The sequence below is a fragment of the Amphiprion ocellaris genome, chromosome 9, assembly GCF_022539595.1.
Source record: "Amphiprion ocellaris isolate individual 3 ecotype Okinawa chromosome 9, ASM2253959v1, whole genome shotgun sequence".
Classification (NCBI taxonomy): domain Eukaryota; kingdom Metazoa; phylum Chordata; class Actinopteri; family Pomacentridae; genus Amphiprion; species Amphiprion ocellaris.
The window spans coordinates 9,853,520-9,878,126 of record NC_072774.1 but is presented as its reverse complement, the minus strand read 5'-3'; the positions used below and the strand labels follow the sequence as shown (position 1 = coordinate 9,878,126).

Sequence of the window (24,607 nt, the reverse complement as noted above, 5' to 3'; positions counted from 1 at the left end):
TGTTCTCCGATGCTGCTGGCTGTGTTACATTTCAGATGGGACTAATGGAAGGAGAGTGGAGTGCAAAGACTTCTTTAGCCACATGAAACTACGTCTGGTACTTTTATACTATAAATGCCACTGAAAGAGGAGAAAGTTTCCAACATATGAGGTGGTTTTTAAAGAGTAAACAATTAAGAGATCTGGAGAAAGATGCTGCATGTCTGGTTCTGTTGGAAAAGTGACATCACATCTATCAGTTTGGCTGTGAGTTTACTCCAAACGTCTGTGCATTCGGTGATTGCACAAGACTCGACAGGCACCCTCTTCCGTGCGTCTGAGCCGTGACGTGAAATCATGTGTCAGGATAGTGTTCAGTGAACTGCTGCAGAAAGCCAAAAGAGGACTTCTACTCTGCAAAACACTCATGCGATGTGCAGTGTTCCAGCATCACAAGTCAAGTGCAGAAGCATGAACATTTACACATATTATGTCCATTGCTCTGGTTTTTTGCTCAGTTTGCATTAGTGCTTTGTTGCCTTCAGTAATGCCCTTTATATTTAGTACATTGTTGCTTTATATTCCCCATTTATTTTCCTCGTGTGGATATGTTGTGCAATCTTACAGCAGTGTCAATACCGTATGCATAGGTTAAAAAAACAGGAACATTTAGTAAACAAAATATTATTTTTACAGCATTTAGCCTCATGCTGGATCTGGACTTTGCTGGTACAGTTGTGTAACGCTATTTTATCATTTTGCTCATATTTAGGGCCCGAACATGAAAAGGTCCTTTGTATTGGTATTATTATTACTCCGCCAAGGAATGCGGTAGAGTTATGTGATGATAGGTGTACGTTTGTCTGTTTGTCTGTGCGCAACATTACTCAAAAACAGACCAATCGATTTGGATGAAAATTTTAGGGAAGGTCAGAAATGACACAAGAACCACTTGATTAGATTTTGGCAGTGATGCGGCTTATAGTCTGGATCCATGGATTTGTTAAAGATTTCTGCATCATTGTGAGATAGCGACACGGCGTCACTGTAACTATGACAACAAGTGAACACTACATCAGCTGCCTGCTGATGATCACATGATTGTGATCCTACTACAAATCCACCGCTGCAGACTAATCGGGACTTATCCACTGGAAATCATACGACTGAGCAGCGGAGTACTTCGCTCTCTGAGTGCTTTTCTTGTTATTATTATTATTATTATTATTATTATTATTATTAGCATCCCAAATGAATCAGTTTTGAATCGCTGAAGTTGCTTAAAAATTAAAACTTTGCACAAATTTTGACCATTTTTATTGTCTATGGTTCTTTGGTATGTATGTGTCAAAATGGCTCAACGGCGCCCCCCGCAAAATTACAACATATTACCTTTCACGTACATGTACCCAATTTTGTAGGCACATGTTTCATGTCCAGATGACCACACCTGAGGTCAGTCTTTCAGAATTTACTCTGCCATTCTGGTGTAGCTATGGTCATTTGCAGCTGTTATTATCTAACAAATTCCTCCTGCTGATTAATCGTAGTAGATTAAGATTTGGTCTGTATCATTTCATGGCCTTTGTGATGCAAAGTTAGCAAAATTGTCTTTCTTTGTTAAACACGGTTGTGGTAGAGCTTCAGATAAATTTTCACGTTTCACCATAAAAACTTGAGTAGCTGTAAGTAAAATAAACATTGTTCAATCTGCCCAAAACTTCACAAATATGATAAGAGTCCCAGCCTATCGGGCTACGTCACAGTGGACATGGAAAGTCCACTTAATGTGACAAACACATGATGTACAGCAACATAATGCATGTTTGTTGTGTGTTCTCTGTAAGTCACAATACTCAATAAATCATGAAATAAAAACTTCTTTGTTCCTGCAGTAAGTGTGCAGTTGGGTAAACCAGCGTCCCATCAGCACCCCAACGAGAACAAAGGCCTCTCACATCTTATATTGAGTTTATAAATCAGCATTTTAGACACTGTTTACTGTCTTCAAATGCTTTTCTTTACTCATAGTTGTTTTATGCTTTCACAGTTATGTGCTGTTGTTTATAGAGCAAGAAGCCTTTTTGAAGAAAAACATCAGTTTTCTTTTAAAATATATATTGTGTCAAAATGACAGGTACACAAGAACAAATATAGAATTTAAGCAAACTGTAATAAACTACCTTTATTGTAAGAAGCTGAAGTGCCATGGGAAGAAGTACCCAATGGTAATCTTACATGGGTTATTCTCATCAGTACAAAGTTAGTATTTTTTCAAACTTGCAGACTTTATTTTGTAATGTTGCTCTTACTTTAACTGCAACATAAATGTTAGATGGAACATACATAAATGATTTTTTGACTTTTTTCAAATAGTTTGATTATTGACAATTGACAATAGAAACACAAATTAATTACCAGAAGTTACAATTTTTCAAACAATGTCAAATTACTGATCACCGGGGATTAGCATACAGTAGCACAAAAGTAGTACAAAAACTGTAGACTAATTGACCACCCACCCCGTGTGAGTTTGCATGTGTACATTCACATAAAAAAAAACAAAAGCTTGTGCTGTCAAAATATGACATCAACATACCTCAAATTAAATCTTTGGATTTCTTTAGACCAATAAAATTATTTCCATGCTATTTAAAGATAACCTAGACAATTATCATCCAAGAAAATAAATTCAAACCGACTGTATTTGGTGATTTGATGTGAAATAAAATGAGTCTCACAACTAAACTGTGACACAATCCATCACTTCGGGGTAGTAATGGATAGGCTGAACGAGGGGTGGTGTTGTGGGAGGGTAGAAGTCCACGGGAGGCAGAGTGTCCCGAACATTGCCACACAGCGCCAACTGGATGGACTGACTAGCAGCCAAAACCAACATGTCCTGTCTACCAGCCAGGCAAAAAGGAAATAACTCAGCAGACGCTGAAAGCACTGGCACACACACTGCTCTGTCTGTGTAGCAGCTGAGAGGACAGGTCACGCGCATTTATGGCCTTCACTTACAGTGAGGAAAAAGGTGTAAAACATGGCCAGAGATATAACCTTTTACAGCATAAACTACAAGTCAGGCACTTCCTGTGTAGCTTCTCTGTCACACCAAGCTAACTAGAGGGCAGTCAGCAAAAGGTTATGAAATCTGTGGATAATATGTGTCACAAATTAGCAGAAGGGAGAAAAATCAATGCATCAGCAATGATGCTTTACCAAGAGAAGGGAGTCTACTAGCTCCTCCTAAATCCTCAGCTCTAGTGATCCATGACTTAAATCTATGAGGTGATATAAAGACATAAAAATAAGCGCTATCACATTACCGGTCCCATTACAGATAAGAAAATATTATGTGCAATTTAAAAAACTTACATGACATGTAAATCACCCTAAATGCTCACAAGTGAAGTGCCTATTATTTTATGTCAATGCTCAACCATCATCAAAGTTGAAGAAAAGAGGTGCATCTCTCACATCCATTGAGGCTCCATCAAGACAAAAAGTGAGAGAAAGTTTCCATCATTTATTAAAAACTGACTTTATACATTAATTACAATATTTATTTATGTCATAGACCAATGCCCTATGGCATGCAATGACTGATTCACCACAATGTAAGGCAAGGCATAATAAGCACATCAGCATTAGTGTTAAATTCTTCAAGAAATGCAAAACTACAAAAAGGCACTTAAGAGTGTTGTGAAATATGACATGTTAGGATCTAACACTGGCAATTATGCCTAAATAATCCTTATAGGGTTAAAATGTGCAAACAATATCTAAAAAAACAGAAGATTTAAATTTATCACAAACTCCATTCACAATACTCATATCCAACCACAGAAACGAGATGTCTGATTCATGTCACTTTGAAAACAACAAAACATAAAAAGGATAACATTTTCAGGATTGTACCAAAAAAAACTATTTTTCTCACAAGTGCAAAATATACTGATCATATTTTAACTTATTCCATTTATATTGAAATTGAGGTAACTACTATATAATGCATAAGTACTGTACCACCATTACAACCATTAAATTACTATGAAATTCAATACCATTTAACAGCAATTTATCATTTCTGAAATGCAATATTATTGTTTTGGACAATGCAACATTTATAATCCCTTTTTTCCTCTCACTCTGCATCCTTCTAGAAATAATGGCATTTTTTAAGAACACAGGTAGTGTGGAGTTTATGCTATCAACTCTTGAACCGTACCACTGCAGATTGCATGATGCTGACTGCTATGAATCAATACGTCTCCCTGCTGCAAACACACTGCTGTACCGGTAAAGATTGTTGCCCGTGGCTGTCCAAGGTCAAACAAAGTCAGACATGGATAAGTTTAGCACCAGAGATAAATTACCTTAGGTTTCAGTAGACAAGGAAGAGCTGAGATTAGACTGGCTGTCTACTAGGACTCTCTGACTCGAGGTGCAATGACGTAGATGTGCATACAGCTTAGCAGCAACAGGGAAACCCTGTTATGATCTGTAGGGTGTGACATGTTAAGTCTTATCTCGCTCTCACACTCACTGCGCTCTGGGGCTCCCGAGTGGGGCTTCCCTCGTCGCCCCCAGCAGTAAAGGAGTCCAGCTAATCAGGGGTATTCCAGACCTGGCCGATCAGAGAAGTCTGCTCTGAAAGGCCTTCAAAAGGGAATCTGTAAGTGAAACATCTGAGGTATTGAGAAAGTGCCTTGTTGCAGAGTCTTAGTGATAGTGCATGAACTAAAATCCAGCACAAAGATATTGAAGCTCACACAATCACACCACAGAAGGTAGGAGGTAACCTATCAATGTGAGTCACTGCTAAATAAAGTAACTTATTATGGCTAAAATGATCATCAACCAGGCTAAGAAAATCTGTACTGATTGTTACACTCAATAAAACAAGCTGAGAGGAGGAAAACAACACAAACACAATAACAACAGAGGCAATTATTTAAGAAAGGAATAAAAAGAAATTCGTATCTTCACAGTATCCCTTCGAGTGCCTTTTGTAGCATCCTTCAAACTGTGTGATACACCAGGCAAGAGAAAAGAAAACAATCGAATACAAAAGACAAGACGTGCTCAATTGAAATCCCTGTCAGGAAAGATAAGAGGGGCGATGAGGGTCCAGAGGTAGAGTCCGAGGCCCAGCCAGCTGGAGCTCATCTTCACCCACACAGCTGGCATGCTGCTCTGCATGGCCTGGGTGGTGGTGTCTGGTCTGAGGAAGGGCACAGAGGGAAAAGTTCAATTTAGTCAACCCACTACATGCACTGAAATTCTTCTAAACTTCAGCTGAGGTGCAGGAATGGTTAGAAAATGCACTGTGGAGGGTGTCTTCTGAGCGGAGGTAGTGTGTAGAAGTAGTGTGCCCTCTGGTGGCTGTACTGGAGACTTATAACGCCTGGGCAGCTGCAACTAAAACAACACATCTAGCTATCTTATGAGCATCAAACAGACCAGCTGAATTCTTTGCTGTTTTTGGTTTATAGCTCATAAGTTAATAAAAGTTTTGGTATGAATTAGAACGGTCTCGCACATTACCTAAACATGTGTATGTTTATATGGCATTTTCACAACCTTTTCCATGTCTGCTGGCAACAAATACTTACTGATACCAGTTGGTAAGAGTCATCATGATGTACAAGGAGGCCAAGAAGAGGTGGAAGTGGAAAAAGGAGTAGCTGTAAGTGACTCCGTCCTCTTCATTGTCGACTGCTCTGCGAATGCCGTCCTCTCCCACCACGCCCTCTCCACCCGACCCTCCACCCTCCTCTGTCTGCATCAGCTTGTTTACCTGGGTGTTACTGGATGATCGGATACTAGGGGAAAGACACAAAGAGTCCGTTTAGCCCAAGTTAAAACAGAACAGGAATGTCCCAAACTGATACCATTTTCCTACACAATACAGTTGCTCTATGTACATTTAAGTCATTAACATCAATCCAATGCATATGCTTGATACCTGAAAAACTCTCAATGAATTAAAGAAAAAACTGTGTGCATCCAGGCTGTTCGACGTTATTTCTAATTTACACAATAACAAAGGGAGCAAACTCATAACTACACTGAGCATTTGTTATTCTTTCCTTAACAAAATAACCAAGTAAACAAACTAAAATCAACATAGATCTTAAAATACATCTTCATAAATAGCTCTTATCACCATTCCATTCAGTGCTGCATTGTAGTAGTAAAACTACAATGCTCAAAATGAGAAATACAATCACAAACCCACTCCAAAGTGGAGTAATGAAAACAACAATTTTGCTGAATGCAACACTATAGTAAAGCTAGCATACTAAAAATAAACAACTGAAATTTGACATTAACTTTAAGGTGGGAAAGCCAATAAACATCTGAAAAAAGAACTTGTAGGGGATCAGGAACCTTGTTAAAAAGTTAAGGTACTGTGAAAAAAGTGGCATTTTGACTTTAATTGTGTGTAAACAAAGGCAAATTATTGCACTTTCAGCTTTCCAAACAAAAGCTCCAAATGACGGCAAAAACCTGATTTCTGTAACACAGCAATGGGCTGCTCATCCAGCACGATAAATTCAGTTGCCCTCTGTGATCTTTTTGGCCTTGTCGCTGTCTGAAGGAAATTTCTTTCTCCTTTTAAAGTATCCCCAAGTGTGTGTTGCTTCGGTGCAGTCTTTGCCTGATTTACCAAAGTAAGCTCTCTGTTTTCTGAGCAGCGTTTACTTTTGAGTTGCCAAATCCGATTGGTTTTATTGAATGCAGCTCTGTTACTATCACCTCGCAAAATGCTCGCATCCCTAGAGTACACAACGTTTTTATGCATTTGTCATGGCTAAATTTACCTGGCATAGAGGGTACAGAAGAGGAAGATGATCAAACCAACGATGCCCTGAGCGTCCCACCATTGCACCTGTCCTGGGTTGCTGTCCCCAGATGGTTCACTATTGCTGACGTTTGACACTAGACTCAACAGGCTGGGGTTACATTTACGATCTAGACATAAAGCATACACGCACAACATTAGAAATCTTACACACCTAATAAAATATGAACCATTAAAAGAGGACACATTATTAAGCAGTGAGCCTATTTGCACTTGACATAAACATAACTCTCTGAAGTTATCTGAATTTTTAAAAATCTATATTATCACACTAATGATGACACAAACACCTCAGAAGCTGGTAAAAAGGTGTTCTTGGCAATGATAATGTACTAGCAAAATGCAAATGTTTTAAATTTAAAATGTATCATTTTCCCTGACATTAAAATAAATGTGAAAACACTGGTTTCCTTTAACAGGGCATCATCCACGCAAGTGTTTCAAACTGTTCTCTTAAATTCAACACTGAAACATTAAAAACATTGATTCTATATTACTGGTGTATACTAACTGATCTTTTGTATTGGTATGCTTTGCATAGTCAAAATATGCAGCTGTTGACTACAGCCACAGTGTGTGCAGCGTTTCATAAACACCGAAACTTGATTCTCGGAAATGACAAGGATGATTAGCATCTTTTCAAAGAAAAGTGAAATCCAATTCTATGAGGGTATTTGAGACACATTTTCACTGTTGTGTGAAAATGGATCACAGACACCTATGTTTACACAAAACTAACCATATGATCACCCACTGCTACCATTCACTCTGGAAAGGCAGATTACACAAGGTGAGCCAAGGAAGGTGTGCTAATTATTTGCAAAAAGCAGCTCCTTGTTTCTATAGCGTGCCAGAAAAACTCACCTCTATGCTCAAAATGCTGCAGCACAGAGACGCCAAGTACATACAATACAGTAACAGTGAGTATAACCATAAGTGAACATGCAACCAAAGGCTATAGAAGAGCATGCAACGAGGAATCCAGAGACTCACTTGGGTTGTTGGTCATTGCAGACCAAGTGACATACATGGTGTAGAGAGAGATGAGAGAAGCCTGAAGCAGACCAGAGTGAGGCTGAGCTTCCTGTAATTAACAGAACAAACAAACATTAATTTAATTGGCCAAAATATGACAACAGCAAAATCCAAACTAATGCTAAGCATTCATAAAGCAGGGGAGGAGCATGTCTTCAAGTGTGTAAAATAACAGCCCTGCCTGAAAATAAAACTTAACCCAAAATAAGGTCAAGGCCAAGATAAATGTAATTATGCTGGTTCCTGTAAAGAGATGTGGTGCAATGGCATGTGGGTGTCCAATGCAGTGTGTACCTCATCACAGTGTGGTGATTATGCTTTGATTTTTTGACCACAACAAGATCCCCACCTGGCCTAATTTGTAGATCTGGCTTAGAAGAAATTCAAATTCAAGGGTCTGCATTTTGACAGTTTGTGCTCGACGTGTTCAGATAACAGGACTTAATGGAGGAGTTACAAGCATCGCAGAAGCACTAGGGGCTTGAACTGCTGCAAAAGAAGACAACTCACAGCCAAATTTAAATCATGTATAGTTTATAATTTTTATGGATACAGTGTTGGAACTGGTTTTACATGTCTTTTTTTTTAAACCTAACCCTTGTAGTGTTTTCTCAAATTTCACTATAAACACTGAAAGACCAAAACAGGATAAAAAGGATAATTTTCTGTCACTGTATGTTCCACTAATATTACAGCATAAAGAAAAATACAAGTCATTAGCATCACCTGACTTGCGTGTTTATCTACTTCGATCGATCACAGTGTGAGCTGGACTTTACAGGCTAAACCTCTTATGAATGCTAAATATATATATACATACATACATACATACATACATACATACATACATACATACATATAAAATTAACAAACATTTCAAAACATTCCCACATTTTACCTGTATCTTTGGTAGGATGGAGACAACAGAGATGATGATGCAGAAGATAAGGTTGAGGCTGATGAACACTTTATGTTCTGTGCAGTCATCTGGTTTTGTGTAGTGAATGTAGAAAAGCACCACAGCAGTGATCGCCAGTGCATACTGGAGGACAGTGAAAGACAGTAGCCCTGGAAAGATAGGTAATACAAGTATTGTAAAAATCAGGTATTGACTTAGACAGCAGAGAAAGCCTTTTAAACGCTAGAAATTTGGTAGACAATTCTCACTACCAACCACATAAATAAAATTCACTGTGAATTTTCATCTAAAAAACTGTTGCTCACACAACATGCTACACAAACACATACATACTTGACATACCAAGTTATTACAATATCATGCCTGCTAATATAAAAATTCAAACCTGTATCAAATATATGGCTTAAAATGAAACACCTGCTTTTAAGTGAGTGCTTTACCTGCAAACCAGCATTTGTTGTCCGTATTTTCAGCATTTTCTACCCAGATCTTATTCCATGAGTGGGCAAAGTCGATGAGGAGAATAAGCTGGATTAGAATGAAGATGAAGGACCCCACAACTCCGAAGTAAAACCACACTATGAAGTGCAAAGACAAAACAGTTCTCTGATACTGCAGAATGGGAATATAACTGCCTTAGTTAAGACTCAATATATACAGTATGTGGCTTACTGATGTAAATATGTTAGTACCTGTATGAAATGTTCCATCGGGGATGAAAAAAGCTCCGACTGTAATTCCAACCAGGATCAGAAACTTAAAGAACCAGAACCTGGAAAACAAATATTTACAAACGCATCATTGGTACAGAAGACAGACAGACAGATAAAAGCAGCACTTGCAAAGCAATCAAACTATTACCCATTTTGAAGAGCTGCACGGGGGTCTTTGCTGCTACGGACACGAATCATGATGGCAGAGAACAGGAAAAAGAAGCAGGCCATGGCAAAGCACATACGATATACTGACTTGTAGCCCACAATGACATCACAGTTGAATTGGTTTTCGATGCCAGGTATAGTAGTTCCTCCCTGGCAAAATCCTGGGATCTATAAAACAGAAGAGAGTTGCACAAAAGAAATTTGCAATTAAGCTTACCCACTAAGTACTTCCTACAGAACACATGTAACAAAGCAAATATTTCTTTACAAATAATAAATTAAGTGACTGCAGTAAAAGCATCCTGCAACACATTTTAGCCATTTCTCATGTAAAAACTGTGCAACAAATGCAAACAGAAAATAAAACAGCACAATAAAGACATGCTGTTGTACAAGGAATCTTGCTTAATCTTCAAAATGCAAGTCATACTTGCCTATTGTAAAATGATAGCATTAAGAAAACTGATCTCACCTTGCGGAGCTGCGTTTCCATGCCAGGAAGGATCATGATGACAGACACCATGGTCCCCAGCAGCAAAAAGAAGGAGAAAACCAGCCGTGTGATGGTGGAGTTATTGGAGGAGGGACAGCAGCCACACAAAAGACATGGTGCTGAGCCACACAGACAAGAGGCCTGCGAGTGATAAAGAGGAAGGAAAAGAAGAAGGATGGAGAAAAAAAAACAGAGACTGTTAACCCTTTGGGCAAAAGAGGGCTTCAAAAATTAGGGCTTCAAAAATATTAAATATTAATGGCCATTTTTAAAATTCAATTTCCACTAAAAAAGTCTAAACATTATTTTCAATACAATCTGCATAAGAAAGTCACTGTATGTCTGGATAATATGATTTGTAGCCTGAGTGTTATTCAATTAGTTGTCAACGATTACAGTAATCACCAATAATTTCAAAAAACTTCCTTCAGAAAAAACAAAACAATCATTTACATTTTTACAATTCTTATTCCCACTTTCTAAATGTGAATATTGTCTGTGCTCCTTCCTTCTTTATCACAATAATCTATTTATCTAATATCTAAGTATCTTTGGTTTGTTAACAAAAAACACCAGTCACTTCATTATTATTTTATGGACCAAAACAACCTAATCTTTACTCAGCAGATTAATCTGCAATAAACAATCCCGCCCTTTGTGATATCGCACTTGGCCATACTCCCATGTCAAACAACTCTTTAGGCCTTTAAAAAAAAAATATGAGGAAATAGTCAAACAAATGTTCTCAAGTGCTTAGTCATAATGGCAATCAGAAATAGGTGTGTACCACTGGAAATGCTGGGCTGATAAATGATTAAACGTGATAATGAGTTTACAATACAGGTCGCGTGGTTATCACGCACATCTCCGATCTAGATTCATAAAGCTACTGTATCTACCAACACAGCTATAGTTAACCCAGTTTGTCACAAAAACGTAAAGAAAAACTGTCTTCCTTGTTGTTATGAAATCTGTAGTTACTCAAGAGAAAGACAGGTTCCCCCTTAACTCATCAATGACTTAGCTGCTCTGTTTAAACCGTTTAAGCTAACGTTACTTCTGCTTTTTTTGGCCTGTCCAGCAGCTGTTGCATTAAAAGACTAACCAAAATATGTATAAATAACAACAACTCAGTAGCTTTAACGAGGCTTTTTAAAGTTGCCAGCTGCAGGTCCATGTTTCTAACGTTGCATAAATGGCCTGTTGTGTTCGGACATTTCCTCACTCATTATTTATTCTGTTGACAGCCTAGCTTACCACGCTAACTTCCTGGAAATTCAGCGATAGCGACATGTAGATATATGCTTTGTGCAGCTAGAATCATATTAACTTACTAACTAGCTGGTTATGGTCAGCGGTTTACGTTACCTGTCACGTAGTTAACACTTAACTGACAGCAATTCTTATTTTAATTGTTCGTTTAGCCTAACGGTAATGAACAAACGTATTCCGTTTATACAAAAGACAATATCGCTACAGATGTGAGATACTTACACAGCTTGCTAAAGAACACAAGGCAAGACAAGCCCCCATTTTGGCATTAAAATGAAGAAATTTGTGGCTATGTGCCGACGCCTTCCTTTTGTCAACTGCTGCCAAAACACAAACAGTCGGAAGTTGTACCTGCTTCTTCTTCTTCTGCTGAAATTGTGGCAGACTGGAAGCAGCACGAGCGTACTGCTGCCCCCAACAGGTCACTTGTAGAACTCCACTGACAAGTTAAATCGATAGACGACGAGGACGTCCACCAGCAGCCACCTTATCTAGATAGATAGATAGATAGATAGATAGATAGATAGATAGATAGATAGATAGATAGATAGATAGATAGATAGATAGATAGATAGATTCTTAATAATCAGGAGGGAAATTCAAGTATTCAGCAGCTTACAAACAACAATAGAGGTTTGTAACAAGATTAACATTAACGTTAAAGGTTAGTATACTCTAAAAGACATGCTCAAAAATACTATAAACAAAAAAACTTTAAAAAAAAACATTTAAGTGAATTTATGGCACATTTCCAACAAGAATGAATAGTTTTCTGATTCTGATAACAGCACTTTTTGCACTTTATATCTGAGAGAGATGTAAAGATAGATGCGTCTCTCATGTCTGTACAGTAAACATGAATGTACAGTCAGCAGCTTGTAAGCTTAGCTTTGCACAAAGACTGGAAGCAGGGCAGACAGCTTGCCTGGATTCTGTCCAAAAGCCTGTAACTTCTCATTTACTGCAGACATGAGGCGGGACTGTATGTGTTATAGTGTGGACACTAACCAGGTGCCATGGTGATGACTCTGATACCAATGAATGCCAGATCAGATAGAGAGAGTCATTCCACAGTGCTGCCTTTAAAAACAGAAAAAGCTGCTTGTCTGACCGAGCAAGAAAATATGGAAAAAAATAAAGCTGAATGACGGTGCAACTATTCAATTTTGCCTTTCATATATGTATATGTTTGACCCAGCAGATTTTGTCACATTTCCAGAGGATCTATTAAAAATCAATGAAAGTACCAAAATGTATTTTTTTTTTTTTTTTTTTTTTTAACAAAGACACGTGTTTCAAAGATCCTGTCACAGAAAATTAGTAGTTGGAGGAATCACTGGAGACTCCAGACTGTGATGATATATATGGTCTTTACTAGTGTAAGGAAATTTGGAAACATACACATAAATGCTGATCTCATGGCCTAAGATGCAAAATGTGACATAAGAGTACAAGAGGTCAGGTAGAGAATGATGGGGCCGATCCATTTAAGTAGCAAAAGTTTATAATTAATCTCATACTGAACAGTTAGTCATGTAGGAGTGCCATTACCCTATGTATAAAATGCCCCTGAAGTAGAACTGTTTTAGGTTTTTTGTTTAAGTGGAAGCACGTTTGATGTTTAACTACTTCCGAGGTTGGTTGTGTGGGCACGGTGTGGAGTGGCCAGACTTTAGGCCTTTGTCCCCTCTTGGCTCCACCCCCGCCGGGTCTGTCCAGAGATTTTTTTTTAGTGTGAAGATTTTTTTAACCAACACAACTCCTGCATCTAAAGTTATCATGCAAGTTGAGGAGCAATAGCACGTCATTGTGTGTCTAATGAGCTTGTTATGGCCAGCGCCTCCTACCCCGGGTGTGTGTGTTAACTAAATGTTGTGGCTTATGCAAATAGGGCTGTGTGATCCCCACTCCCTGGTTGGACCACGACGACGGAGGCGTGGCTGCGGCCGGGAGTCCCAGTGATTGGTGCGGCGCTTACCAGGCTGTCCAACCGAAAACTGCCAACTCCTTTAAAAGAGTTGGCAGTTCCACTGAACGGGGCAGCTGACTCCCAGCGTGCCGTTTTGTGTTACTATGTGATCGAGGCAAGATTGTCTGTGTGTGCTAGGAATTGGGCCAGGCCTAGAATTAAAAACTGATACAGCCTCATTTCATTCCAGGTAGTTCCTTCTGTTTAGGTTTCACCAGGATTAGGGGTGCTGACTCGTGTGTAAGTTTTGTTTTGCCAGTTCCTCTTTAGTGAGCCTTTTTGTTCCGTTTTTCTTTTGTCCACCGCGATGGTAGCGTTAAGTTCTCCTTATGAGAACTCTTTTTGTGTTTTGATGTTTTCTTTGATTTGAGCAGCACCCACCAGCCCTCTTCCTCAGTTCTGCCTCAGTTTGTATAGTATTTTGCACATTTTCTGTTCAACCTTTTCTGTAATAAATAATTTGATTTTTTTTTACCATCCACAACTGTTTATGTTGCTTCCCTTTCCCCCCCCCCGAGCCGGGGTTGTAACAGAGCTGTATTGTGGCACTGCTTAATTATGCCAATCCAAAATAGTTTGCAGACTGGAATGGATAACAAGACAGTGAATGTAGGGGCTTTGAAACCCACCATCTGTCCACTCCCTCAGGATCTCATGAGCTCAGTGTCTGTTGCTGAAAACTACATGAATAGGAAGTGAGAGGCTGTCAGGTGCTCATGGAAGCCTCTTCAAAGTCCCTGCTGTTGGTATTTCACCAACACAGCGGGGAGCCAACGGTGACTTTGTTATTAATAGTTCTTCTAATATCTAACCTGGAACAAGGAACAGTGAGCAGAACTCAACAAAGTCTCTTGTGTGTGAGTTTAGAGAATTGGTGGACAAAGTAAAATTAACAAACCTGGACATTTCTCAATTCAGCAAACACCGAAAGAAAAAATAACACAGATACGTCATCAAGTTTATGGTTGAAAATAAACCCACAAGGCATAAAGCCTAAAAATACAATGTGAGTGCTGCAACATACTATGAATGTGTTCAACACAAGTGAGTTTTGTAATCAATTTTTAATAAATGCAATATCCAATGCACAATGTAAATCATTTGGCCTTACACAGATCTTAATGTTGCCAATTACTGCTTGTAACATGTATTATGCATTAAATTAACTGCTTTGTTGTGCTTGTTGTTTGTTTGCTGTGTCTGCAAAGTATACAACTGTATCATAACATAAATCTTTAAATGCTTTAAATTGGTACTTATGTGAATAACAGACTTGCATTTTTTTTGGTAAAGTTAATTCCTATATCCAACACTAGGCTGCAGCATTTAACTAACATTTTAAAATACTGTCACTTAAATTAATGAGCTCATATAATCAACTGTCAGACATTTCAACAAATTAATCAACAGTTGTTAATAATTTTACAGCAGGGTGGGTCTAATACACATGCCTTACACAGTTTTATGTGTACACACATTTATGATATCAAATCTATAATTTTAACCACATTCATGATGACACATCTGTAGATGGAGGGAGTTCATGAACAGGAAGCAGTCTTGAAGCAATCAAATGACTACAAAGAACCGTTTCTCAAAATTTAGTCAAAAATTGCTATCTGACTGTCAACTGTTCTTTAAAAATGTGGAGCTTGTGCATGATTTTCATCTCTCAAAATATAGCATTATAGCATTCTTTCTGCAACAGACAGAATTACTACAAGCGTTGCTGGCATTGACTAATAGAATCTGAATGCACTCATGTTGAAGGCTTTTATTTCTGCCTGTCAAAACTGATTTGCTAACAAATGCCAGCAGATGACAACAGATGGAAAACCACAAGGGTCTAGACTCTAGAGCAATCTAGTTCAAGTTTCAATTTGGGAACAATACCACAGAAAACCAATATTTTACACAGGTTTTTCTAAGGTATGTTTTCCCAAAATGGCCATTTGGGGACTCCCAAATCCTCTTGGTTAGATACATAAGATAAAAAGGCTACTTGTCTTGAATGCTTGACCGTACTGAGTCACAATTTGGAGCTCTAATGATAGATAGGAAGTATAATACCAGTAACAGTATTACTGCAGAGAAACTGAATGCACACATTGTAGTACTTTTTCCTCTCATGAAACTAAAGTTGGTGGAAGTAAAAGAGTCAAAACAAATGCAATTGTGGAATACAAACTGTTTGTTGCCATATTTTTTTACAGGTTATCAATAACATGCAGTCATTCTAGATGTCAGATCTGGGAACAAAACACAAAGGCACCTAACAGGGGGACCACTTCATTGGTGTTTTGCATGGCACTGCCAGCCAGTGGTGCTGCAACCAATAATATACATCAGCCTGAGAACGTTTGAATCTGGCTGTGGAGTGTGACCACAGGTCCTCGGTGAGTGTCACTTGGAATGCCTTTGTGTACATAGGAACCTCTCCTCTATGTAGTGGAAGAGGACATGCACAGCTGCAATGTCCATGAAGTGATAGAAAAGCATCTTACCATTTCTGGGTCTTGTGCATGACTTTGTAGTGTTCTATCAGGGGATCAGAGAGATCCACTTCACCTACAGGTAAACAAATTATCACATTTCAAAGTGCATAAGACATAGTTGAATATGAAATACATGGCAGCTGTACTCCTTCACTGCTGGTGGAACTGGGACGTCTCTCAGTGCCCAGTACCTTCCTTTACACTGTGTCCTCTGCATGGGTCGTGTGGACTGCAGAACACAGGATGACAACCCTCATGTATCACCACTGAACAAAGAAGAGGTGGTACTTACTAATACAATGCAGTCCAGCCTGCTGATTTTTGTCAATTCCTGTTTATGGGGGATGGTTGTGGCCTTCCTCTGAAGTAAATCAGTTGGGGCTTGTGTAAAAATTGTGAACAAAGAGCTTGTAGCTGCTGTCCAGCAACCATGTGTCTTTTCATTCCACCATCAGCTCATAACTGTGTGCTTCCCTGGAGTTTTTCCTTGTAGACCAAACAAAATCCCATGTGTAACCATTCCTGGGGCCTGTCAGAGTGAAGAATTAATATCCCCAGTGACCAGGCTTGTTTTCAATGTATTGTTTCAGTGCTATGCAGGTTTTGAAGGCAACCATTTGCTCATCAACAGCAATTACCTGCCTCGGGTGACGGTTCCTTTTGCAGGCATCCCTCAACTCCTCATAGATTTGCTGAGACAATTGAAAGCTGCTGTGTGTCTCCTTTGCTCATTAGCAGCATCCTCTAACAAGCTACTGAGGTGAAGAGACTGACAGATCCTGAGGGACTTCTTAGCAGTCATTACCCATCTCAGGAATAGCAAGCAATCAGCAATGGCAGAGCATTTTAATACACCCACGTGAAGCACAAAGAACATGACTGAAAACATGCCTTGCAATGTCAGATCAATCCACAGGTTGCAGGATGTTGAGTTGTGCCAAACTGTAACCCTGAGCCATATAGCAAAAATGTGGAAAAGCTTTTGGACTGAATATTTTACCAGTGTGGATCATCTTAGCAGGAGAACTGAGCAAATGTTTGCAATGTGAGTTAAGTTATTGGCAGTTCAGTGGCCACAGTTTAAACTAATACTTTGATGAGTATATAGGAGAAGATGGTAGGGCAGAAGAGGCATGAAAACAACATCTGCAGGGCTTGCAAAGATTGCCTAATATCTTACTATCAACTGCTTACATGATATAACCTGTTGGCACATTTTTTGCTTTGGATACAAGCAGCTTGTGAGAGAAGTTTCTCTGTCCTCAAATACACCAAAAAAAGCACTAATTCACAGAAACAGCTGGAAGCATTTGTGCTTATGCCCACCGGAAAAAAAAACATCTTGACAGTGGTGATGTCATATACAGATGTGCAGGAAAAATACCTTCTGAAGAAGCAGCTGTTCTCTCCACCATTACATTAGTCACCTTAATACTTATCCAAGCATCTAAATATGTCTTCATATACTTACAGCCTCTGTAACATTCTTCCTAAGGTTTTTTTTCAACTTTACTTATACAATAATAAGTGTAACATTTCCAGTTGGACTAGAGCTTTAGATGCTGTCACCATTTGTAATCTGTTATTCATATAACGAGGTAATTTTATTGCATTGTTTAACATAGCTAATCAAGAAGCACATCACAAGGTGAATACTCTCACGAAGGTACTAATAACTGAACACTGAAATTGATATTACATATGAGTGTTATAATATTGATAATAACCATTTAATGTGCAACGAATCCATGAGTTGTGCTTGATGAGAGCTGGAACTAAGCTCTAGCTCAAAGCTCTGATGGACACAGACAGGTCAGGCTAGAAAGCTACAGCCGCTTATAAAAAAAATGCTTCTCCTTCTCCACATGCACACACACTAACAAAGATAGAGTTTTGGCTTTGATACACAGCACAGTCCTATTTTCTTATAATGTAACAATTCATTTTACTGAAACTGCTAACTCAAGGTTGTTTGAGGGAGAAAACCATAATAATCCTCCCTAAGGGACACCTGCATCCTCCCTGTGAGATACCACTAATGGCTGCATCACATCTCAGCTAACAATGGAATAATACTAACTGGTAGAAAGCGGGAAAAAGTTTGCAGGAGGGTTCTTTTTACAGGGTGCGGCTCGTGGGGATTGGATGAATCGTGTGCCAAGAGATATGGACATATCTGTGCACCAACTAATGGGAGAACTAAGTCTAAACCACGGTTTATTATTTCAATAATTGAATTAGATGTTTATATCTATGACCTATCACATAATACTAGACTGAATAAAATGTTGTATTCACTATAGATTTTACCCTTTTCTGGGAGGCTGTTCCAAACAGAAAAAGTCCTTGTACAAGATTCTTTTGGGACACTGATATTTAGAAAATAAACAGCTTAATTGGAGAGAAGTGGTTTGTCTTCTATCTCAAAAAACAAACACATTCAACAAAGTAACTTGGTACTGGGAATATGAGACCATGACTAGTAGTAATGTGGGATAGTATCTTGACATGTGTATGTATTCTGGTTGTGGTCAGCCTATTCGGGACAAACTCCAGGCCTGTTATTTGGCTCCAGTCCATCCCTGATATGTGGTGCCTTGGGTGAGATGCCACAGTTTGCAACTAGTTTCTTGGTGCTCTCACAGAGTAGCTGATTTAGCTGCAGTTGCAAAATGGTTTGCATCAATCAGACCACAAGAATCTCAAGAGCTTTCTAAAGATATGCTGCATGAGTACTCACTGAAACACAGCAGTTGTGTAGGTTCCATAGTGTAGCTGTGTTCTTATTATATTAGGATCAATGAAGACCGGCAGGTTGTTTGCAGGACTAAGATGGATACAATGAATATTGTCTGTTGATTTATCTATCCAATGCATCTTTTTTCCCAGTTCTGTTCTGGGCATCGTGCTTGTACTGGCAGAGGTGTGTGTGTTCGGGACCTTGCAAGATTCTGACATGTTATCTGAGCCGAGGTCAGAGAGAGCTAATAAACCATGAAGGAAAAGATATACGAGCAGCTGCCAGTGATGGCTGCAGCTCCTGTTGCTGCGAACCTCTTACTCACAAAGCAGCATGTAACATCCTACACATGAATAGGATTAGCTGTAGAGGCCTCAGGAGGACACTGGAAATATAGAAATGTGCAGAAATTCAAAATCTCCAAATAATTGTACTTTAACAGTGCATTGACCAGTCTAATGTTTTGTGTAACTATGGGATTACATCAGCCCAGTACACCTAATCTGTGCAAACTGCTTGGATAAAAACAAAACTCTGTGCCTGATGTTACTATGGAACACGATTGTGAAAGGCAAACTGATTTGTGAAGCCATCCAATGCTGCCCTTTCTCCAAAAATGTATTCTAAAACTGAGCATGCACCTTGTTTAAATGCTATTTGGATATTAATGCCATGAGAAGATATTTTAAAAAGGCATTATATGTGTTGTTGTTGCTGTTTCTTACATATTTGTCTATTTGGCTGCAAATGAAATTGCTCATATGGGGTCTCAATAATAACTTGATAGAAGAGAACTTACAAATGTACCTTATTTTTCTTCACACTTTACAAACACATTCTTAGCTTAAAGTAATATACTGAATATTTTCTATATACACTATCAGTGTTGGGATGAATAAATCGTAACTTAATTGTATTTCCCATTCGCTATTGGTAGCGTTCAGGGATGTAATTTAAGACACAGCAATCAAGACAGAAAAGAAGAAATATCTTCTTTAGTAGGCTCAGAGGAAGCTCGGAAATGGTTGCAGACAGGTGTAATTCATAAATGAGTCCATTGCCAGTTTAATGACCCTTAGACTTTAATATTCTTTTGAGCTACAATGAAAGTCTCATTTATTTTCAGCCACCATTTGGAGATGGAAAATAGGTGTCACTATTAAAGTAAATGCTCAAATGACCCATAATCGGCTGATATTTTGTGACTTGTTGCTTAGACATAAGTAATGTCACGGGTGATGAATTAAAGGAAACAACTGAGCCCTTGACAAACGTGACAGGTGCAAATAAAAATTGCTCCATAACTGGGGATTAAAACATTACTGAACCTGTCTTTTATCATAAGGCCTTCTCATATTGGGTTTTTATTCTGAATGTTTTATTTTGTTTTTGTTTACTTTGTATTTTTATCTATGCTGGTGCACTTATTTTGTTTTTATAGATAGATAGATAGATAGACAATCATAGTCAACAAGACTTACAGTGAGGTAATAAAACTACTTGTAACATCTTCCTTATGTGCACAATATATAGTACAGAAAATATACAGTGTGCAAAGATGTACAAAAGTCTACAAAATAAAAAATAAAATGTGTGGCATGTATGTGCTCAAATATATACAGTATGAGCATTACTAAGCACATAAAAAGTGCACGTAAGTATAAAAAATATGTGTAAGTACTTTATAGGCTATAGTATATGAAATATGGTGCAAATACATACAAGCTAACTATGTAAATACAATAAGCTGTATAGGTATGCCAGATAAATAACAATATAAAGAAAAGTGAAATATAAATATGGGGATGAATAACAGTATAAACAGGGAATTTGAGAGAGAACAAATTGTTTTTATTAACCTTATGTAACTCTGTTGGACTTTACAAACTACCATCCAGTCCCTCCCAGTGTAGCACTCACTGTTCTGTGTGTTTATCATCACTTACTCGTGAATGTGGATGACTTCACTGACAGTTACACAACCTGCAGCAGCGTGCTTGCTGCCAGCTTTGTTGCCTGTTTTCCCCTTCCCTGCCTCCACTTCCTGGCGCTTTTTCTGCTCTTCCAACGCCTCCTCTGATTGGTGGATTCGTAACCAATGAGCGTCAACGTCACTGGTGACGGGGAGGGTCGGTGGGTTTGTGCGCGAAGGTGCAGATGTTGGCGGTTTGATTGGAGAAGAAGAAGAAGGTGGCGGAGGTCTGCTCTTCAACTCAAGCACTTGACGGTGAGAACAATAGACTCGTGCTAATGTTTATTCAGCCTTTTAATCCGCCCACACGAAGTTTTCAGAGAGTTAAAACGAGTTTTGGACGCTTTTCTTAATTCAGCGCAGCATTATTGAAGTCAACTGAAGTCATTACCTGAGTTTTATTGTTATGGCCGCTGTTCAGAAAACGCGTTTTACTGCTGAAAATAGTTTGAAAAGTTGTAATTCATCATCTGTATAGCTTTCTTTTAACACCCATCCACATAATGTAAATTATGCCCTTAATTTACACTAATTTTGGCTTGTTAATGTGTAGTTTTTGTGGTGTTATGTAACATTAAAGCATGTTATGTTTGGCTAGCAAAGTCCACTAGTTTAGCTGCTGCTCCTTTCCTGCCGTCATTTACAGTTTTTATGTATTTCACTGGGTTCTCGTGATGCCTTCATTTTCATTTGTGTGCATTTTTATTGTGGTTTTTGTGCAGCAGTTGTGTTGCCCCGCCCCCACCTTTTAATGTAAAGCTGCAGAAGTGTTTGTGCAGACTGCAGCTGTGGGCACCTTTTTTTTTTACTACACTTTGTGTTCAAGCTGCAGCTCCTTCCCATGTGCAATCATCGTTTGCACACAGTGTCATGTTGTGACTCGCAGTTTAACAGATTATGCAACGTTATAACTGTGGAATGTATCATAGTAACTGTTGTGATTTGTTGCACCCACATTAGGACAGTATGTTGATTTGGCATCGACAATGCAGCGAGTGCAATGTGAAGTGAGGTGAATTACCTCAAGCGCACTGTACTCCAATTTTTTACCCTGCTTGAAACAGAAAGACAAGTTTATCTGATATAATTTAATGTACTCCAATTTAAATAATCTTGGATGCATAAGAAAAAGAAATATTCATTCTGTTGACATGAGCAAAGAACGGAAGAGAAAAGCAAAGATTTTCCAAAAGAAACACAACATCAGCTGTATGGTAATATTTCAGCTACAGAAAAGATTACCAAAAAACAGAAAAAAAAAACAAAAAAAACCAGACATTTTTTGGCAATGCTGCCACACGGGGCAACAGTTCGTTTGATTATCTAAATCTGTGCCACAGAGCTCCTAATGACTGCAAAGTTAGATCTGATTGTCATCCAAAGCAAAATAACAATTTTAGATGCCTTTAATAAGTATTACACCATATGAGAAATGTTCCGAGTGGCATTTTTCATCTTTCCTTAAAGGATGTATTATTTTTGATGCAGACACTGTCACCTACAAATTTTCTAAGGGATTGCGCGCATGCTTGACCGATGACCTGTCAGAACATGAGCTGTTAACATCAGCTCCATTGTTTGCAGATGTTCTTTGAAAGTACTGCATCCTTTCAAGTGAAAGTATTGTTTTTCTATTATGTTTAACTAGACATACATTAGTTGATATTAATTTGACTTTTTTCTGTTTTCATCACAGCGATATTAAAGGTACTCTGCAAAATTTCTGCAAAAATGGCAAGCACTGGAGGTAAGTGTAAACTATCCAAATATTAACTGTATGTGGACAAGCAGACTTTAGAGATGTAGCAATACTTTTGCAACTTTAAAAAAACTTTTAATAATGATTTGTAAAATACTACTTTACAGCTACTACTGACATCAGAAGCCACTTAATAAAGAGACAATGATATGTCTGTCAGATGAAAAGTCAACATTTAAAGTCCAGTAGCTCACCTTTCTTAGAAATTACAAACTGAGCAACAGCCAAAGAACATTATTGAACATTTACTGTAAAAACAAGTGAAAAAAAATCCAGTGGATCAATTTATTTTTATTGTGAATTGGTAAAATGATTGCAGTACCCAGTTGCAGGCCTGTTTTGTCCCATTGGTTTTATGCTGAGTATCACAGTTGTGCAGTAAAAACAAAACAACAGTATGTGATTCCTAAACCACTCAACCTAACATGTTATTTAACCGTATACCACTAATGACTTTTTATGTGGCAAGTTGCAAATGCGGCAGTCTTGAAAAACTGTTTTTCTTTTAGTGGATGTTTTCATTTCCTTCTCAGAAACAACCGTCAGAAGTTATTGGTTGTTTCTGACCTCTCTGACAAACCAGTGACCCTTGAAAAGATCAAAGGCTTAGCCTCCTTTAATTATCTTCAAGCAGACAGTGAATCTCAGTGGAAGCACTGCTTTAGAGTAGCCACAACACTAAGTAGTTAACTGTTTGGATAATCACTTAAGTATAATTCATCACACAAATAGGAACTATTGCGCTGATATTCAAATTTAGTTTATATATTATTATGCTGGTGTTGGCCTCTGACCTCACACCATCACAGATGTGCCATAAGCTGTCATTGTGCCAGTTGGCGCTAACAAATGTCCTGTTTTACAGACATACAAATCAAGGAGCTGAACAAGCGGGCATCAGGCCAAGCATTTGAGGTCATCCTGAGCCCCTCAACCCCGGATGCTAAGGGGGAGTTTCCTTTGTCCCCCACTAAGAAAAAGGAAATGTCACTGGATGAGATTAAGAGAAAACTAGAGGCTGCTGAAGAACGCCGCAAGGTATCCACAGACACACCATAAACAGCCGATAGATGTAAACAAACAACTCTAACACGCAGGTTTAGGATTCCTGTTCTGTTAACTTGATATAAAAGTTGTGTCTTGTCCTCTTGTCAGAGCCACGAGGCTGAAATCTTGAAACATCTTGCTGAGAAACGAGAGCATGAGAAGGAGGTCATACAGAAGGCCATAGAGGAGAACTGCAACTTCATGAAGTCAGCGCAAGAGAAGCTCAATCAGAAGATGGAGGCAAACAAAGAGAACCACTCTGCACGGATGGCGGCTCTCAGTGAGAAGTTCAAGGAGAAGGTGAGCTCCTCTTGTACCGACATATGCTCAAGTTTAACGCTGAATAAAATGAAAATTACTGATTTGATTCTTCATTTCTGTACACTAACAGGACAAGAAGCTTGAGGAAGTGAGGAAGAACAAGGAGGCGATGAAAGAAACGCAGAGTTAATTTGTTTACAATCTGCAAAACAATCATTGCATCTCCAAAGATAAGCTGTATTTTTGATAACTGAATGCTTCTGCGGTTCTTTATTGCATTAATTCTGAATATGCTGGTAAATCTGCTGTTAGATTTCTGTTAGAAGTAGTGTAACTTTTCTATTACTGTAGGTTTCTCTTTGGCAGCTCAGTACACTGTATTTTCTATAAGAGGCATTTGCTTGTAATAAATTGGTCCTCGTACTTGTTCATGCTGGATGACATCATATGCTGTTGTAAACTGTTGATCATGCTGTAACTTTGAATCGACTGTATGATGCAGTACCAAGGTTTCTCCAATAAAGTTTTTTTATATACAATTTAATATATATTTTATCCCGGCTTGTTGAATTTATTCAGCCTCATGAAATCTGATTTGAAATATTATTTGTGTCACATATATGTTTGATGTAATAATTGGAATTTATTATGTTTTATTATGTAGGTGTGACATACAAGGAAGTGCAAAATATTTCATAGTCATACCACATTTCCACCGTTAGGTTTCTACTGATTGAAAATTACACTAACAAGTTACAAAAGATAGTAAGACATTGTGTTGGAGATGTTACCGGTGGGTTTTTAACTATTTTAGTTAGAAATGTTAACTACTAATGCCATGTCCAATATTATTCTGTTATCAGTGAGCTTGATGGTGATTCTGGGATTCTTATTGGCCTCTTCCACTACAA

The 24,607-nt window shown here is 38.4% G+C and overlaps 2 protein-coding genes across 2 annotated transcripts; one reads left to right on the top strand and one right to left on the bottom strand.

The window, feature by feature from the left end:
- Nucleotides 1-3,491: 3,491 nt before the first annotated feature.
- On the bottom strand, nucleotides 3,492-11,827 carry serinc2l (serine incorporator 2, like). Its single transcript, XM_023265916.3, has 10 exons — nucleotides 11,676-11,827; nucleotides 10,161-10,322; nucleotides 9,669-9,856; nucleotides 9,500-9,579; nucleotides 9,248-9,385; nucleotides 8,787-8,956; nucleotides 7,847-7,937; nucleotides 6,813-6,963; nucleotides 5,601-5,810; nucleotides 3,492-5,209 (listed from the first exon to the last, which is right to left on the bottom strand). The coding sequence occupies exons 1-10, from the start codon at nucleotides 11,712-11,714 to the stop codon at nucleotides 5,071-5,073; spliced, it is 1,368 nt and encodes a 455-aa protein (XP_023121684.1). The 5' UTR covers nucleotides 11,715-11,827; the 3' UTR covers nucleotides 3,492-5,070.
- Nucleotides 11,828-20,776: 8,949 nt separating this feature from the next.
- On the top strand, nucleotides 20,777-24,240 carry stmn1b (stathmin 1b). Its single transcript, XM_023265907.3, has 5 exons — nucleotides 20,777-20,884; nucleotides 22,326-22,376; nucleotides 23,254-23,426; nucleotides 23,544-23,735; nucleotides 23,827-24,240. Exons 2-5 carry the CDS (start codon nucleotides 22,361-22,363, stop codon nucleotides 23,884-23,886), a joined length of 441 nt encoding a protein of 146 aa, XP_023121675.1. The 5' UTR covers nucleotides 20,777-20,884; nucleotides 22,326-22,360; the 3' UTR covers nucleotides 23,887-24,240.
- The last annotated feature ends 367 nt before the right edge of the window (nucleotides 24,241-24,607 follow it).

Excerpts from the sequence above, each read along its gene's own strand:
- serinc2l (XM_023265916.3), bottom strand. The coding sequence starts at position 11,714 with ATGGGGGCTTGTCTTGCCTTGTGTTCTTTAGCAAGCTGT. Across the intron at positions 10,323-11,675 it reads TGTGTTCTTTAGCAAGCTGT|GCCTCTTGTCTGTGTGGCTC; the intron begins GTAAGTATCTCA and ends TATCACTCGCAG. Across the intron at positions 9,857-10,160 it reads TGGAAACGCAGCTCCGCAAG|ATCCCAGGATTTTGCCAGGG; the intron begins GTGAGATCAGTT and ends TCTGTTTTATAG.
- stmn1b (XM_023265907.3), top strand. Across the intron at positions 23,427-23,543 it reads CTGCTGAAGAACGCCGCAAG|AGCCACGAGGCTGAAATCTT; the intron begins GTATCCACAGAC and ends TCCTCTTGTCAG. Across the intron at positions 23,736-23,826 it reads GTGAGAAGTTCAAGGAGAAG|GACAAGAAGCTTGAGGAAGT; the intron begins GTGAGCTCCTCT and ends GTACACTAACAG.